This window comes from Myotis yumanensis, unplaced genomic scaffold, assembly GCF_028538775.1.
Source record: "Myotis yumanensis isolate MYYU_CA2020_CCGP unplaced genomic scaffold, mMyoYum1.0.hap1 SCAF_12, whole genome shotgun sequence".
In the NCBI taxonomy this organism is placed as follows: Eukaryota; Metazoa; Chordata; class Mammalia; order Chiroptera; family Vespertilionidae; genus Myotis; species Myotis yumanensis.
The window spans coordinates 42,719,513-42,738,055 of record NW_027223763.1 but is presented as its reverse complement, the minus strand read 5'-3'; the positions used below and the strand labels follow the sequence as shown (position 1 = coordinate 42,738,055).

The 18,543-nt window shown below is 39.7% G+C and overlaps 1 protein-coding gene across 3 annotated transcripts in view; it reads left to right on the top strand.

The window, feature by feature from the left end:
* MAMDC2 (MAM domain containing 2) overlaps positions 1-11,739 on the top strand; it is a 168,485-nt gene extending 156,746 nt beyond the window's left edge. For 2 of the 3 annotated variants that reach the window (XM_070431522.1, XM_070431521.1), the window contains 3 exons: positions 6,213-6,472; positions 10,584-10,668; positions 10,807-11,739. In XM_070431522.1, the coding sequence (XP_070287623.1) occupies positions 6,213-6,472; positions 10,584-10,668; positions 10,807-10,871 (410 nt within the window). In that variant the 3' untranslated portion in view covers positions 10,872-11,739. Of the gene's footprint in view, positions 1-6,212; positions 6,473-10,583; positions 10,669-10,806 lie in introns of those variants that run through there. The other variant, XM_070431523.1, reaches the window with a different exon arrangement.
* Positions 11,740-18,543: the final 6,804 nt, after the last annotated feature.

Sequence of the window (18,543 nt, the reverse complement as noted above, 5' to 3'; positions counted from 1 at the left end):
TGGAGGTGCATAAAGCTTTCCAAATCTAAGGTGTAGCCTGGTGTGGTCTAGCGCAAAGACCAGTGGATGGAGAGCAAGCTGGCTCTGCGCCTTGCTGCCTGCACAGCCTGGGTTTGTTCACATACCTTTCCTGAGCTTTGGTTCCCTCATATGTAAAATACAGATTACAGTGGATGTCCTGCTAGTCTCTTAGGGCTGCTCTGATGATTAACTGAGATTATATTTGTGAAAAGGCTTGATGCTATAAAAGCTCCATTGAAATGAATGGTATTACTATTTTTATAATTGGAAGTCTTTTGTAAACTAGCATGTTCATCTCTGGGATACTTTCTTGGACTCATTGTTCTGTGTCATTTGTGCTTTTATAAATAGAAAACGAGCCCTAACCGATTTGGCTCAGTGGATAGAGCATCGGCCTGCAGAATGAAGGGTCCCAGGTTCGACTCTGGTCAAGGGCATGTACCTTGGTTGCGGGCACATCCCCAGTAGGGGGTGTGCAGGAGGCAGCTGATCGATGCTTCTCTCTCATCGATGTTTCTAACTCTCTATCCCTCTCCCTTCCTCTCTGTAAAAAAAATCAATAAAATATATTGTAAAAAATAAGAAAACTACAGCCTATGGCTGCAAGTAAGATGACTTAATAGTTTGGAAGACCCTAAACTAATGTGTTCCAAACTATCACTGGGTAACGCAAGTGGTAGGTGAATAAACATTATTTTTATTTGATAGTAATATCCATGTGCAAGAAAAATATATAGAAGCCCTAGCTGGGTAGCTTAGTTAATTAGAGTGTTGTCTCAACATGCCAAAGTTATGGGTTCGATCCCTAGTCAGGGCACAAAAAAGAAGCAACCAATGTAAGCAAAAATAAGTAGAACAACAAATTTCTCCATCTCCTTCTCTCTCTCTCTCTCCCTCTCAAAGCCAATCAATCAATAAAATGTTTTAAAAAAGAAAAATATATAATCAATACATCAAAACCATTATTTCATGATTCATAACTTATTTTCTGTTTTCATGCTAATAAGTTTCCTATTTGAATAAATGTATTTAAGTAATAAAAACGAAGTCTATTTAAAGAAAATTATGAGATGAATAATAGTGTAGGTAGTATGAGGACACCCAAAAATAATATCTTGAAGATGGTGTTTGTATGACTAAACTTTGGGAAACATTTCCAATGCTTAAGTAAGTCATCGCGTAGGACAAGTCATTCTAGTAGAACAATAAAGACCAAATAAAAGAAAAATTCTAGCCCCATCATTTGGCTACTTCTTTAATAAAATAATAAAGGCATTTGGACAGATGGATCTTGACTTGCATCGAGGTGGGATGGACTCCGAGAGATCTGTCTCTCCATTTCCTGCCACCATCTACTTGAGTAGCTCTATCCTGGCAGAATCAGCAAGTTTTCTGAAACAGTTGCTATTTCTTTACAAGACATAAAGACAAGTCTTAACAAATTTCCCAGGTTTTTTTTTTTTTTGGCTATTGCAATTTTATTAACATTTATTTGATGGCATGCTGTCAGAATTTTTTTTTAAACAATTGCTTTAGTTGTCCTGGAGTTTACAGAAATTTTCTGACCAAGAGATAATATAATACATAAGTCGACAGATAACTATGCAGGTTAGTAAGAAAATGATTTCTGTGTAACATTTCCTAGCTCACTGAGTTCACCAGTAAATAGATTAAAAGTGGAGTCCTCCCTTTCTCCTCCCCTCCACTACATCCTAGAAAAACAGCTATTCATCATTCTCTTAACAATTTCCTGAGAAAAGGACACCATCCATTTCTTTTCTGGCACTGTTCAGTGCTTCAATACATCTCCTGTATTCCTGGCAATTAAATTCTCTTCAAACATGCTACTAAGTAAAGGTAGAAGTCATTTCTATGAACACTCCCTTCTCGTGTGATAGAAATAAAAAGGTTACATTAAATGCCAAATGACATTTACTTATAAAATTGTGCTGTCAGACAAAAGAAAACCAGAACTATATATTTACTATGTTACACAGCAGAATTTTTAACAGTTAATTCAAGTCCTTGTCCTTTAAGAATTTTGGTAAGCCTGTAATGATGCTACCCAATTAGTCTGTAACCATCTGACCAGTTCCAGATTATCAAAATCTCCAATGTCCTTCAATCTTTCAGTGACTTATCTCACTAGTTTCTGATAATGTCATATCCTACTTACACAGAGAAGCTTCTATGACAAGCTTTTTTAAAAATTATAATAAAATATGCATAATATAAAATTTATCATTTTAATTATCTTTTAGTGTATAATAGTTCAGTAGCATTAAATCCATGCACATAGTTGTACAGGCATCACCGCTATGCTACACCTGCAGACTTTTTCATTTTCCCAAACTGAAACTTTGCCCTTTAAACAATAACTTGTCATTTATGACAAGCTTTAAAGTCATTTAAAAGGTCTGATAAGCCCAGCCGGTGTGGCTCAGAGGTTGAGCGTCGACCTATGAACCAGAAGGTCACAGTTCAATTCCCGGTCAGGGCACATGGCCGGGTTTCAGGCTCGATCCCCAGTGTGGGGCGTGCAGGAAGCAGCCAGTCAATGATTCTCTCACATCATTAATGTTTCTATCTCTCTATCCCTCTTCCTTCCTCTCTGAAGTCAATAAAAATATGTAAAATAAATAAATGGTATGATAAAAAGCAATCTTAGAGACACATCTAGCTGTTGTTCTTCCCAAAGATGACTCTTTTCCCGGGTTGTTTAGAATCCTCTTCCAGCTTAATGAGTGCAGCTAGCTGTTCATTCCACATGGCCTCGCACAGGCCGCCAGGCTCCTTCCCAGCCCTGGGGTAGGGGCTGCCAGGCTGGAGGAACAGCTGTGTGGCTGTTCCGGATTATGAGTGTGCTGTGTGTCTCCACATCACAATTGCTGGGCAAGGAACATATGGGACCCTGATCTCCCAATATACACATTGGAACCCCCTCTGGATGTTAAACAATGACCCACAGAAAGAAAGTGATTTGTTTTCTCCAGTTAATAATCCCTTCCACAGACTGGAGTCCCTCACGTGCAGAAACACGTGAGCGGGTCTGAGGTTTCCACGCTGGGGCTCTCTGGCTTCCATCCAGAGCTTTTGTTTGCTGAGACAGACAGCATTTGGAGTAGTAATGTGGCAAAGCTTGTCAACACACGGCTTTTCTCTGCCTCCCGAGCACATGTGAGGCAGACTGGCTCTCCATGAAGCTCTGATCTTTTCTGGGGAAAGGAAGTGTCACATGCAAGGCAAAAAGAAAAACAGATTTGGACTCAGAGAAATAATTGGTTTGTGTATCAGAGGGGCAAACTCTGATTAGCTGACAAATATGTTACAGCTATTTGTAGGTATAGATGTTGGTCCGGAACGGTCTAAATCAGTATTGCCTTATGGAATATACATATGTGCTTAAAAGAGGATCTATATCCCTGAAGGGTTTTTGGAAAGACCACTATTACTCAAGAAAAGTAGGCTGGTGTCAATGCCCGGGAAAGGCAACTGTACTTACTTTCCCCTGCATGTTCCCCCTCCCCCAAAAGCAGCACAATTACACAGATCAGACAGCTTAGGAAATTCCTTTCACATGCCATGGTACTAAACACAAAGATCGCTGGAACTGGAAACCTTAGGTAATGGCTTCAGCCACATACCCGAGATCCAGAGGTGAACGCATTACCTAAGTAATGCTTCATGCATTTGGGGCTAAGTGGTCAGGGCATTGTACTCATGAAAGAAAGAACTTCATTGGATAATCCTAGAGGTGATTAGGGCTTTTCCTCCCTCCTCCAAGACCTCAGACCAGTTGTGGCTGGACTCATATTGTTATCACAAGACAAAAGATACTTCTTGGGTCATCTCTCCTCTTGATAGATCCATTGCTTCCTTTGTATTGTGAAAACAAACAAACAAACAAAACAAAAACCAAACTTTGTTTCAGGCCCCAATAGTCCCTACTTTCCATTTCCCCAGTGATAGCATCTTTCAAAGGGTCCTTCCCCTCCCCACCCCCATTGAGTGTTTCATCTTTAGCCAAAGTTCTTTACTTAGGATTCCCAAAGCCAGGTATTATTTCCTTAAAAATTACTTTTTGGAGAAAATGTTTTTTAGGTTAAACATGCATTAAGATAGGATTTCAATCCATATGTCACTAACTTATGTATAGAATAGAAAGGGGAAAAAAAGGATAGAAAGGGATCTCTTCAACATAGTTGGATGATAAACCATGGTCATGTCATGCTTTGGCCTTATTTTCCATGGAATTAAATTAAATATACCCTTCTATTAGGATAATGTATACATGTACTTGCTTACATATAGCCTAGCTTTTGTTAGGAAGCCATAAAGAAAAGAACAATAACAGTGCCTTTCCTTGCTGAAGTGCAGTGGCTGGATTCTAGGCATATTTTGAAGGCAGAGCCAACAGGAACTCTGACAGCCTGGGTGTGGAGAGTGAGAGGAGGCCCAGGTTTGGGCCAGGCCAACTAGAAAGGCTGGAGTAGGTTTTAAGGTAAAGCTGTTAGGAGTCTAGTTTTGAACATGTTTCAGCTGAGATGTCTATTTGACAATAATACATGGAGATATCCATCAGGCAGTTTGAATAAACAAGTCTGGATTTGGAAGTTTAAATTTGAGAAATGACAACATATATAACATTTAAAGCCATGAAACCAGATGCAATCAAAGGAGTGAGAATAGAGAAGTTCAAGAATGTGGCCTTGGAGCACCCCCAGGTCACAGGTCAGAGAGGAAAGGTTAACTAGCAAAGGAGTGACCAGTGAAATGGGAGAAAAACCAGGAGAGTACAGTGTCCTGCAAGCCAAGGTCAGAAATTCTAGGAGGCAGACGTGACCTACTTTGTCAGTGTTACTGGCGGCCTAAGTATGGCAAGGATGCAAATTGACCATTGGTTTTAGTAATGAGCATGTGATCAGTGAGCACTCCAGAAATGTGGACAGTGTTTTTCCTAATATTTTAAAGCAGACTATGGGAATGACAGATCATGGTGGCAATGAAGGCCACATCTCAGTACTCTAGTGGTCCAGTGTTCCATGTGATAACTTTACTGGGGGAAAGTGTCACACAGTACATACAATTTTATAAGGCCGAATTGGGCAGGTCTCCCGCCCTTTTAATAGCCTATAGCAGTGGTTGGCAAACTCATTAGTCAACAGAGCCAAATATCAACAGTACAACGATTGAAATTTCTTTTGAGAGCCAAATTTTTTAAACTTAAACTATATAGGTAGGTACATTGTTATTAACTTAATTAGTGTACTCCTAAGCTGGCCTTTGCTAAAAACGTCCTCCATCTGATTGAGGTACGTTCTCTGAGGTCGACCCCTTCCAACTCTCCCATCCACACTCGTCTTGTATACTTGTTTCAGATAGACGAGTGTGGATGGGAGAGTTGGAAGGGGTCGACCTCAGCGAACGTACCTCAAAACAATGTACCTCCCCTGCGCTGCGTATCCCGCGGCCCGCATCACCCAACCGACCGACCGACCGACACCCCCCACTTCTTCTAACGCCACTTCTTCAAAATAGACTCGCCCAGGCCGAAAACCGACTTCTGCACATGGGCCACGAAGTTTCAATCGCACTGTACATGCGTGCCCGCACGTGGTATTTTGTGGAAGAGCCACACTCAAGGGGCCAAAGAGCCGCATGTGGTTCACGAGCCACGGTTTGCCAACCACTGGCCTATAGGATTGCTCAGATCTGTGTTTGTGGAAATGATGAATATAGGTGCAGAGAGCATAATTCATTAGACCAGGATCACAGAGGTAATATTAGAGTGAAGACTTGAACCCAGATCTACCTGACTGCAAAATCCGTGCTCTCTCCCCTAAACCAATGTCTGGGAGCTTCCCAATATTGTCCGTGAACTTAGTAGACTAAATTCTGATATGTTAATCACCATATCAGTGGTATAATACTAGTATATTAATTAACTCCCATATATGAAACTGAAGTATAAATTATTAAATGAAAAAAAAAATTATTTCAATGGTCTAAATTTTGTAGCATATTTATTCTCCTTGGATTATACATATTCTCCAAAATGATAATATCCGTTATCAGTACTATAGTCAAGCCATTCATTTACTCTAATTTGTTTCCAGGAACACTACTCAAAAGAGAAAGAGAATATGATCTTTGTCCTTTTTAACAATACCTGATTTTGCATTGCTCTCAAGGCTACTACATGTACATCGAGGCCTCCCATATGGTATATGGACAAAAGGCACACCTCTCATCTGGACCTCTGCGAGGAGTCGCTGGAAAACACTGCTTGGCCTTTTTCTACCACATGTATGGAGCAGGGACTGGCCTGCTGAGTGTTTATTTGAAAAAAGAAGGTGATAGTGAAGAGTCCCTCTTATGGAGAAGAAGAGGCGAACAGAGCATTTCCTGGCTCCGAGCGCTGATTGAATACAGCTGTGAGAGGCAGCACCAGGTATGCCAAGAGAGATAAGACTCCAGTAATGGGAAACATTCCTGTAAGCTTCTGATGTTCTTTCTATTTCTTGCTACCAGAGATAATGTTTTGTTCTCTTTCAGGGTCATAGATAAAGGCAGTACTTGTTTAAGAGTAAACATAATTAGTCTGTATTGATTAAATCTAAGCAGTGAATGGAAAATTAGGCTTTGGGTTATTTGTGCCTAAAGTGATTTTTGCAGCTCAGCGATGAAAGCGTATCTATTTTTGTCTTGGTATATTATGAGTGTCAAGTACATTCTATGAGTCCTGCAGATCTATAAAACAGTTTCCCTTTCTTCTCAACATGCTATTATCTCATTAGCTGTTGCAGCTGCATCGTTCACTCCTCTTTACCCACATACAAGGACTTGTGTTGTGAGCCTACATGTACCAGAGTACATGGTCCAGAGTAGATTTTTAAGTCTCTGTCCACCTGGGTGCGGAAGAAACTGAGAGTGTTGATGCTAAGTCCTGGGTCTCTCCCTGGATCTCCTCGTGTACAGCAGAAGACCTTCGTCCTGAGGATCCCGATTGTAAGGGAATCCGAGCAGTGATAGGAATGAGCCTTTTACATGTCAATAGATGAGGTTGAGTAGCCAGGCTAGTCTAGATCAGCAGGGGCCTCCTGATACCACTGAATTCACCTGCCCCCATGCACTAAAGCTTCAGAAAACTCTGGGGAGATAACAACCTTCAGACCCCTGACTGCTCCTGAACTTGCTCTGAGCGGTTCTCAGGTGTGACCTTCAGCTGAAAGCCCTGCTTCCTCCTCATCCTTGCTTCTGGCTGATAACCCTCCTGGAACTGGACCTGGACCTCCCAACTGTAACCACAGGCTGCTTGATCTAAGCCTAAATCTTCCTGGGAAGAGGTATCAAAAGCAAGGACTTTATTTTATATCACCTGCAACCACAATAACTTTTCTACAGATCTACCTGGGGAGGAACTGCAGAAGCTCAGGTGGCCCCGTGGCAATGCCATCTAGGGTGCAGCACTGCTAAAGACAAATGACAGGGGGAAGATGTGCCATTATCCAGGGATGGCCCATTACCTCAGCATGGATAAAACTGCCTAGGAATTTAGTAAAGAATAGCAGATTGCCCCAAGGATTATTTTCACATATGAGAAAGATGCCATCACAGAGAAGTGCTGAGGCTGTGGGAGGGTGGAGGCTCTCTGGGGTCTTTTGTTCACTCCTGCTAATGGTGACGAGGATGCCAGTGGGAAGCAGTCTTATTCCAGGCAAAAGGCTTTATGCCTTCCCACAAACTGCAGGTTCGATTCCAGTCAAGGGCTTGATCCCCAGTAGGGGGCGTGCAAGAGGCAATCGATCAATGATTCTCTCTCATCATTGATGTTTCTATCTCCCTCTCGCTTTCCCTCTCTGAAATCAATAAAAATATATATTATTTTAAAAGATTATGTATGTGAAAGGGTTTTACAAACTTTAAAGTACCAAAATAGTAAAAGATTAATTATTGTTTCTAAAAAATACATTCCCTCTAAACCTCTCTGATCTCTAATTCATATCACCACGACAGACCTGGTATTCTCAATAGCTACATCAAGCAGCCAGACCGAGCTCCTGTAGGACAAGGCCAAAATCGCTCATTTTAATAAATACTTATTGACCACTTATTACTGACCTGGTAAATGTGTACATCATCAGTAAGGGTAGGCAGGTGGGGATGGTTTTTAGAATTCTGTAGTACTGCTGTGATTTGAGACTCATCCTATAGGGAAAATATATGGGTATCCTCTGATGACATTCCAATCATCAGATTATCCTGTAGAAGAAATGTTACCAAGTAGCAAAATTTTAATCATACTCCTTCCTAAGGGATTTATTAAAGTGCTAAGCAGAATCTGATTTGGCTATTGATCAAAAACACAAAACGATTTTATTTCCTTTGGATTTTTGGCTTACCCTTCCTTCCTCGGCTGCTCTCAGGTGTTTTCCTCTCGGTTTCTTATATTTTGCTGCAAGTGAAAGAAAGTATTCGACAGATCCTCAGCTCACTGAAATATGTACATCATTCATGTTTATTAGGCTGCCTAACATTTACTAGGAATCATTAGGTGCCAGTACTCGGCTAAGCCCAGGTGCCCAAATGTTCTTGTTCATGGTACCCTTTGTCTCAGTTAATTGTTTTCTGGTGCCCCTCGACCAAAAGAAAGACCTAACAGTTCCATTTATTATGTAGTTGGGTTCAAACAACTTAATAAGTATTTATGTCCTCATGACTTAGTAGCCATCTCAAAAAATAATACTTAAAAGAAAAAAGTAATATTTTTATCTTTTAAAATATTTTAAAATATTTTATTCTTAAATAACCACAATTATTTAGTAATAGGATGTATATCCATAATACAAGGGGGAATCATAATGCTATAAAATAGTTATTACTCAAGTATTAAGGAAATTCAAAGAAATTTTACGAAATCAAGTGTTTTAGCCCAACCACAGACTGTTAAGAATATAATTCCATCAAGTAATTTGTCTATCACATTTTATATTGTAGGCTTGATGGTCAAAAACCAGGCTTTATTGTTTTTCAGAAAACCAAAATGCTTATTAACTACACTCATATATCCTCCTATATAGATGTGTTAGGACATTTTTTAAAACTCTTCTTGACAATGATTTGGATCTTCATTTAGGGTTGTGTCCTTAGAATTTCTATTAATGTTATTTTGCCACATTTTTTGTTTTAAAGCTTCTTTGAGTCATTAATTTCAAGATCATTTCATATGTTTATTAATTATCCACTTTATATGCTTTGATTTACTTTGAATCATAAACTAGTCCACTGGGGAGTCATTTGCTCATTAAATGAATAGAGAAACTGTGTCTTCTGGATACTTTTTATTACCCGTAGCCTCCCTTGAGTGCTCAGTGGTTTATTAACCATAGTTGGGCTGCCTTAGAGATTATAATGTAATTGATTTACCCTAGAACTTGAATATTGGATTAGTTATTTTCTTCTCAGGAACTAAAGTCATAAAATTGGTTCCCTCTTCATCCTGGGCTTTCTTGAATGTCATGGTATTTAACATGATAAGTGAAACATTGTCTTTTTTATAAATTTAACTAGAGGTCAGATGCATGAATTCGTGCATGGGTGGGGTCACTTGGCCTGGCCAGCGATCGAGGCCTATCAGGGGGTTGGGTGGCTGGGGAGGAGGGACCCTGGGAGGTTGGCCTACCAGCCCCCCAAATCAGGGCCCAGAGGGAGGGGCCGAGGGAGGTTGGCTGTGGGAGCACACTGACCACCGGGGGGCAGCTCCTGCATGGAGCATCTGCCCCCTGGTGGTCAGTGTGCGCCATAGCGACTGGTCGACTGGTTGTTCCAGTCATTCTGGTCATTCTGGTCATTCTGTCCTAAAGGTCGCTTAGGCTTTTATATATATAGGTGAATGTGCTTTGCTGTTCATACATGGATCTCATCAGTCATATTAAATTCTTCCACCTAGCACCAGGATTGAGGCAGATTTATGGATCTCTAAGCCACTCATAGGCCTTGAGTGCTAGGAGTAGAATGTTCTAGGTGGGGAAGGGAAACCAGGTCATCACCAGGAAGCATTGCAAGGTGAGCATTTCTAGGAAATTACCCAAAGGTATCTCAGGAGAAAGGGATCTGAATCTCCAAGGATCCAGTAATTTGTTGTGAATTTCCTTACATCAGAAATAAGTATTCTCTTTTGTACCTAAATTTGAAGTTGTGATTTTGTGTTCTCTTCCTTAAGCCCTAAGAACAGTCTAAGCTCTAGACCAGTGGTTCTCAACCTTCCTAATGCCGCGATCCTTTAATACAGTTCCTCATGTTTTGGTGACCCCCAATTTTGTTGTTACAAATTGAACATAATTAAAGCATAGTGATTAATCACAAAAGCAATATGTAATTATATATGTGTTTTCCGATGGTCTTAGGTGACCCCTGTGAAAGGGTCGTTTGACCCCCAAAGGAGTCACGACCCACAGGTTGAGAACCGCTGCTCTAGACCCATATAACTTGGATCTGTCCCTGATCAGTCTTGTTTTATCAGGATGACTCTATTTCTAAATTCAAACTTAATTATTTTTCAGATAATTTTTGAGGCCATTCGGGGAATGTCAATAAGAAGTGATATTGCCATTGATGATGTTAAATTCCAAGCAGGACCCTGTGCAGGTAACAGTATTTTTCCCAATTATAAAAAAATGATTGAAAGGGGATTTTGCAGCAGTCTCAAATGATAAGAATGCAAATTCAGTATTTTTCTACAATAAAAATAGAGGAAACTATTATTGTCTATTTATCTCCTGACAGAAATGGAAGATATAACTCCGCAGTCATCAGGATATTCTGAGGATTTAAATGAAATTGAATATTAAGAAATAACCTGAATTGGATTAACTAAACAAAAGCATTACCTCTTCAATCAAAATGAAAACAACACAAATGAATACTGGACAGTCTTAACTATTTTATAAGTTATAAAATGACGTCAGAGCACTCTTCTTCATTACTTTTGCAAAAAATACTGACTCAGGGCTTTTTTTTTTTTCATATGACAACTGTTACTAGAAGTACAGGCTGCTGATTTTGCATAGATCACTCATCTTAATTTTGGTACCAGTTAAAAACACAAATGTACTATATACTCTAGTCATTTTTAAAGCACACAAGTAAAAGGCACAATCAAAATGGGATGTGCTCACTTAAATCTGCATTCAGTGAATGTATTGGGAGGAGAAGAAGTCTGTGGGTTTCCATTTGAATTTCAAATATCGTAATATGTTTAAAGAAATAATGTGGGGTGTCAGTAATACCTGCAAAACGAATGCAGTTTTTATGGTGACAAGTTAGCCTAAGAATATAAAGTCTTACTTTCTATGTTTTATTCATAGAAATGGAGTTTTAATTTTTAAATATTTTTACTACATCTTAGATAACAAAGGATCTTTTATGAGTATTAATTAATGCTGTATTACAAGGCAATGCTACCTTCTTCCCCACACCCTTTAAACTACTTTTGAAAGTCACTATGAACACATGGATAGAAATTGCACTCTTTTTTTATAAAGCAAGCTTGAAAATAATTATGTACATATGCCCCAAATTTTTTTAAGTGTGAACAATTTTACTGATTTTTATAACAAATGTTTTAGAAAGGTTTTGAGTAATATAAATGCCAGAAGAAATAATAAACTACTGCTTTTCATGTTTAGAAAATTGTATATACATGTTCATATACCTAAACAGCTGTTATGAAATTATAAGATTACCTAATAAAAGGTAATTTGAAAATCTTTTCACTGGCAATTGACTCATTTCTATATTATTTTTTGTTGTCAGAATATCTTTACTACTTAATTGCGGATTCTAATTTGAATTTCTATTCTGCCACACTAACTGCTTCTGTTTTTTTTACATCTGACTTTTTATTTTATTTTATTTTTTAATTTTTTTTCTTTGATTAAGGTATTTACATATGTGTCCTTATCCCCCCCATTGCCTCCCACTCCCCCCACTCATACCCTCACCCCCCCCGCCCCCCCCCCCCCCCCCCCCCCCCCCCCGGTGTCTGTGTCCATTGGTTAGGCTTATATGCATGCATACAAGTCCTTTGGTTGATCTCTCCCCCTTACCCCCACCATCCCCAACCTTCCCTCTAAGGTTTGTCCGTCTAATCCAGCAGTTCTCAACCTGTGGGTCGCGACCCCCTTTGGGGGTCGAACGACCCTTTCACAGGGGTCGCCTAAGACCATCGGAAAACACATATATAATTACATATTGTTTTTGGGATTAATCACTATGCTTTAGTTATGTTCAATTTGTAACAATGAAAATACATCCTGCATATCAGATATTTACATTACGATGCATAACAGTAGCAAAATTACAGTTATGAAGTAGCAACGAAAATAATTTTATGATTGGGGGTCACCACAACATGAGGAACTGTATTAAAGGGTCGTGGCATTAGGAAGGTTGAGAACCACTGGTCTAATTGATGCTTCTCTGTCTCTGGATCTATTTTTGTTCAACAGTTTATATTGTTCATTATATTCCACAAATGAGTGAGAACATGTGATATTTATCTTTCTCTCACTGGCTTATTTCACTTAGCATAATGCTCTCAGTTCCATCCATGCTGTTGCAAATGGTAAGAATTCCTTCTTTTACACCTCAGCGTAGTATTCCATTGTGTAGATGCAACACAGTTTTTTAATCCACTCGTCTGCTGATGGGCACTTAGGCTGTTTCTAAATCTTAGCTATTGTAAATTGTACTGCTATGAACATAGGGGTGCATATATCCTTTCTGATTGGTGTTTCTAGTTTCTTGGGGTATATTACTAGAAGTGGGATCACTGGGTCAAATGGGAATTCCATTTTTAGTTTTTTGAGGAAACTCCATACTGTTCTCCCCAGTGGCTGCACCAGTCTGCATTCCCATTAGCAGTGCACGAGGATTCCTTTTTCTCCACATCCTCGCCAGCACTTGTTGTTTGTTGATTTGTTGATGATAGCCATTTTGACAGGTGTGAGATGTTACCTCATTGTCATTTGATTTGAATCTCTCAGATGATTAGTGACTTTAAGCATGTTTTCATATGTCTCTTGGCCTTCCTTATGTCCTCTTTCAAAAAGTATCTATTTAGGTCCATTGCCCATTTTTTGATTGGGTTGTTTATCTTCCTTTTGTTAAGTTGTATGAGTTCCCTATAAATGGTGGAGATTAAATCCTTATGGGTGATAACATTGGCAAATATGTTCTCCCATGCAGTGAGTGGGCTTTCTTGTTGTTTTGTTGGTGATTTCTTTTGCTGTACAAAAGCTTTTTATTTTGATGTAGTCCCACTTGTTTATTTTCTCTTTAGTTTCTATTGCCCTCACAGTGGTCAGCAAACTGCGGCTCTTTGGCCCCTTGAGTATGGCTCTTCCTAAGCCTTAGGAGTACCCTAATTAAATTAATAACAATGTACCTACCTGTATAGTTTAAGTTTAAAAAATTTGGCTCTCAAAAGAAATTTCAATCGTACTGTTAATATTTGGCTCTGTTGACTAATGAGTTTGCCGACCACTGCCCTAGGAGCTGTATCAGTGAAGATATTGCTTCGACATATGTCTGAGATGTTGCTGCCTGTGGATTCCTCTAATATTTTTATGGTTTCCCATCTTATGTTTAAGTCCTTTATCCATTTTGAGTTTATTTTTGTGTATGGTGTAAGTTGGTGGTCTAGTTTAATTTTTTTTTTGCATGTATCTGTCCAATTTTCCCAACACCATTTATTGAAAAACTGCCTTGACTCCATTGTATGATCTTGCCTCCTCTGTCAAATATTAATTGAGCATAGTGGTTTGGATCAATTTCTGGGTTCTCTATTCTATTCCATTGGTCTATATACTAACTGCTTCTTAAGCCTTTTACTAGTGACATAGCACTGCATACATTAGTGGAATAATTGATTTTTAAGTGTTTTATTTCACATAAACAATCTCAATGTCCCCGCAGACTTCATCTTGTTAGAATGTAAACTGTATGAGGATAAGGACTCTGGCTTGTTTTGTTTACCTTTGTAGTCTCAATACCCAGAAGAGTGTCTAGTATATAATAGGTGCTCAATCAATACTTGCATGAATGGATGGAAGGAAGGATGGATAGATGGATGGGTAGGTGGGTGCATGGATGGATGGATGGATGAATTTAATCCTTTCAATATCCTCCTAGCTGGAGATATTGTTATCCCTTTTCAAAGATAAGTAAACCAAGGCTCAGAAGAAGCAAAAATAAAATAGCTGTTAAGTGAAGGAACTCAGCGTCAGGTCTCTCTGCCCCCAAAGCTCATACCTCTTACTGCTTTGTGTGCCCCCAAATCCATTGGTCTGATGGAGGATTTCCCATCAAAATCCATAAATTAATCTATAAAGTACATTATATCTCTCTGAACACCACATTACTTAGAAAACAAAAAATACTCAACTATACAAAATAAACACTCTGAGATTTATGAAGAGAATAAAATAAACTTTTATAGTAAAGCAAAATTTTGTAAACCAAATCCATTCCAGTCATGATGATTAATTTTCATAGCAGGGAAATCCCTAGAGTTGAATCACTGGGAAAGGAAGATTTCAAGATGTTGACCAATTCAACAGCATACTAGACCATATAATTTCCTAAAAATGTAATTCCTGTCCAAAATGTAATTCCTGTCCAGAGCTTAGTTATAGCTTCTGAATAAAGAAATGAAGATTGTGTTTCTAGGACCTAGTATCTAGTGCAGGGGTGGGCAAACTTTTTGACTCAAGGGCCACAATGGGTTCTTAAACTGGACCCGAGGGCTGGAACAAAAGCATGGATGGAGTGTTTGTGTGAACTAATATAAATTCAAAGTAAACATCATTACATAAAAGGGTACGGTCTTCTTTTTTTTTTAGTTTTATTCATTTCAAACGGGCCGGATCCAGCCCGAGGGCCGTAGTTTGCCCACAGCTGATCTAGTACATAGTAAGGGGTTTTTAATATGTGGTGAATGAATAAATTCATTCACTAGCCTCCTTGCTTATGGATTACATAAATCCATAGTAATCTAGCTAACATTTATTCAATACTTACTATTTTTAGGCATTGTTCAAAGAGCTTTACATGAATTCGATCATACCTGGTATTATCATCCTGATAACCCCTAAAATAGATCTAGGGATATTTCCATTATAAATAGGGAAAGTGATTCTGTTCAAGTACAGCTGCTAGTGGAGGGCCTAGTTTGTTTGGTTTTTTTAAATAGATTTTTATTGATTTCAGAGAGGAAGGGAGAGGGAGAGAGGGATAGAAACATCAATGATGAGAGATAATCATTGATCGGCTGCCTCCTGCATGCCCCCTACTGGGGATCGAGCCTGCAACATGGACATGTGCCCTGACCAGGAATGGAATCGTGACCTCCTGGTTCATAGATTGATGCTCAACCACTGAGTCACGCCGGCTGAGCAGGGCCTAGTTTTGCACCTGGGTCTGTTTCACCGCCAAACTTGTGTTCTAATCTTCATCAGACCGCCTCCTGAACCTAGCTCTCCTGACAACTCCATCTACAGTACTAACTTAAACTCTAGCAAAAGGTTCCAAGTTTCCCTCACTCAAGAGCAGAGTCCTCACACTTTTTAAACAGGGGGCCAGTTCACTGTCCCTCAGACCGTTGGAGGGCCGGACTATAGTTTAAAAAAAAACTATGAACAAATTCCTATGCACACTGCACATATCTTATTTTGAAGTAAAAAAACAAAACGGGAACAAATACAATATTTGTATTTGCATGTGGCCCGCGGGCCGTAGTTTGAGGAACCCTGCTCAAGAGGATTTATCGGCTACCTAAATTGCCCCAAAGATTGCTGAGTCAGAAATGCTACTTGGGGCACCAGCTTTGGGACTTGTGGGGTGAGGGGGAGTTGGGAACTAGTTATTGACTTAGGGCAGAAAGGAAGGAGGTCATTGTTGCCACTTGTTGTGCAGAAACAATCTGAAGTTCCTGTAAGAGAAGAGAGGAGGCGGAAGGTGAGCAGATTCGTTTACCCTCCCTCATGTGTGCTCCTTTTGCAAGATTTGCTCTTTGGATGCTTCTCTTCCTTTTCCAGGTTGCCCTTGTCATTCATTTGAACTAAATTTCACCTGGAGGGAAAATATGGAAGCATAGTAAACACGGTATAGTTTTCTCGGGTTTAGAAATATCCTAGGAGGAAGGCATACTAACTTAACAGGTAGCACTTAACATTTATCCCCAGTGTTTGCATTTATTCCAATTTTCACCTAAACACTCAAGTGTTTCAGATAGAAACTACTTTTTTACACAATTGTCTTCCCTCCTATAATTTGCTGTCTAGGTTTGAAAGTGGTGAAAAAGGGGAGGCTGAGAAAATAGTGGCTGTGATGCAAGGGCTGGTTTAATGTGGAAGAAGAAAAGGTTCAGCAAAGACTTGAGAAATCTATGCCCCAGGCATTATACCAAGCATGGGGGTTACAAAGATGCTCACATATCAGTGAGCAAAACAGAGATCTAAACCTGTCAGCACAATTCAGAGTGCTAAGTACCAAAAGGTCATATACTGGTGCTGTGAGAGGGCCTAGGGTGGGGCATCTGACCAGGGACGGCAGGCCAGCTTCTTGGTTGAAGTCTGGGCAGAGCAACAAATGGAAACCTACTAACATGGACTCTGACTTATTGCCAGACGGGGACATGTTTTCCGGTGCGATCTAACTAGAAGTGAGGGAAAAAACGAGTTTTAGTAACTGATCATGCTAATGTGGTGGCATTTTTATCATGTGGGTTACTATAAAGAGGTGATACAGCATAGTGATTAAGTGCATGGTTCCAGATTCAGGCTGTTTCAGTTTAAATCCAGGTTTTGCCATTACAGGCTTTGTGACTGAGGGCAAGTCACTTACACCCTCTCCGACTTCTATTTCTAGTCTGCAAAATGGGGCAAATACTTGACTCTACTTCTTTAGGTTGCTGTAAAGATTAAATGCAAATATTACATGCAAGCATTTAGTATCTTACACCCAGGAGCCATTCAAGTTTATAAGGTTTGAGTGAAATTTTTGGATAAATCAGTTATTTGTATGTATTCTTTCTCTACAAAAGAATTGTGAGTTTATAGTGCCATCTTAAGGATAAAGCAATCATATAATCTTGTCCTTTGATCAATTTTTTCTTATTATTAACAATACACGGCCCATTTTAACCAGTACCTGGGCAACGCCTTCCCCTTTGTTCTTCCTAAATCCAGCCACTATTAATGCTTCTTCAGTGCTAATTACCCTATATACGCCCCAAGCAAAATTTATCATACTAAACCTAACTTCCTGTGTTCATGTCCGTCTCCTCAAGAATGGTCACTTAGTCAGTGGTTGTGCTCCCACGGCCTAGCATGCTCAACAAATGTGAATTAAGTACACAAAAGCTCAGTGAAAGCATTTAGTTTAGTACAAATATGTATGTGGATTTTTAAAAAATCACAAGGGATATAATTTTCTTTGGTCCATCAAAATTTCATGGTCTGAAAATCCACATACTCAAACTTTAACATGAAAATATGTCCCTGGCTAGTGATATGCATAGAATACCTGGAAAAAACAAATGAAAACCTCCTTTAGAGGGCCATGCACCCAACCCAGACTGTACAAGTTCCTCACATGTACAACTGCATGGAAAAAGGACACACAATCCAAAATTAGAAAACATTTAGTGAAACAGTCCACTAGAAGCAAAAATCAACCATCAATGAACAGCAAAATTAGATACCCAAGATTTCATAGGATGAAATTTTTTTAAATATATTTTTATTGATTTCACAAAGAGAGAGAATCATTGATCGACTGCCTCCTGCACGTCCCACACTGGGGGTAGAGCCTGAAACCTGGGCATGTGCCATGACTGGGAACCAAACTGTGACCTCCTGCTTCACAGGTCGACGTTCAACCACTGGGCCACACTGACCGGGCAATAGGATGAAACTTTTGATAGACACTTTAACTATTTTTTAAATAATTAGACCCCTCCCCACCCCAATAAAAGCATTGAAAACATAACAGAACAAAATAATATGAAAAACAGCAGGTATATTTTAAAGGGAACCAAACAGAACTTCTAACATGAAAAATATAGTCATTAAAATGAAAGAGTCCATGGAAAAGGCAAATATCTAGTTAGATGCATAAATAGAAGAGACATGGTGAGCTAGAATATAAGATAATAAACCAGAATGCAATATATCTATCTATATAATAGAAGAATATGCAAATTAGCCAGGACACCGTAACATCATGACCAAACAGCAGGGACCTGAGGCTGCATAGTGCCCAGCTGGGGCGAAGGACCTCAGGCCACGCCCCAGCCCCGTGGGGCTTGACAGGGTACCTCAGGATGCACCCCCCACACTGGCACCAGGCCGGGGGACCTGAGACTGCGACGCCCCCCGCCTGGAGGGGCTTGACGGGGGTGGGGCCGGCCGGATCTGGTTCTCCTGCGTTTTCGAAGCACGTGTGGGTGGTGGGAGGGGA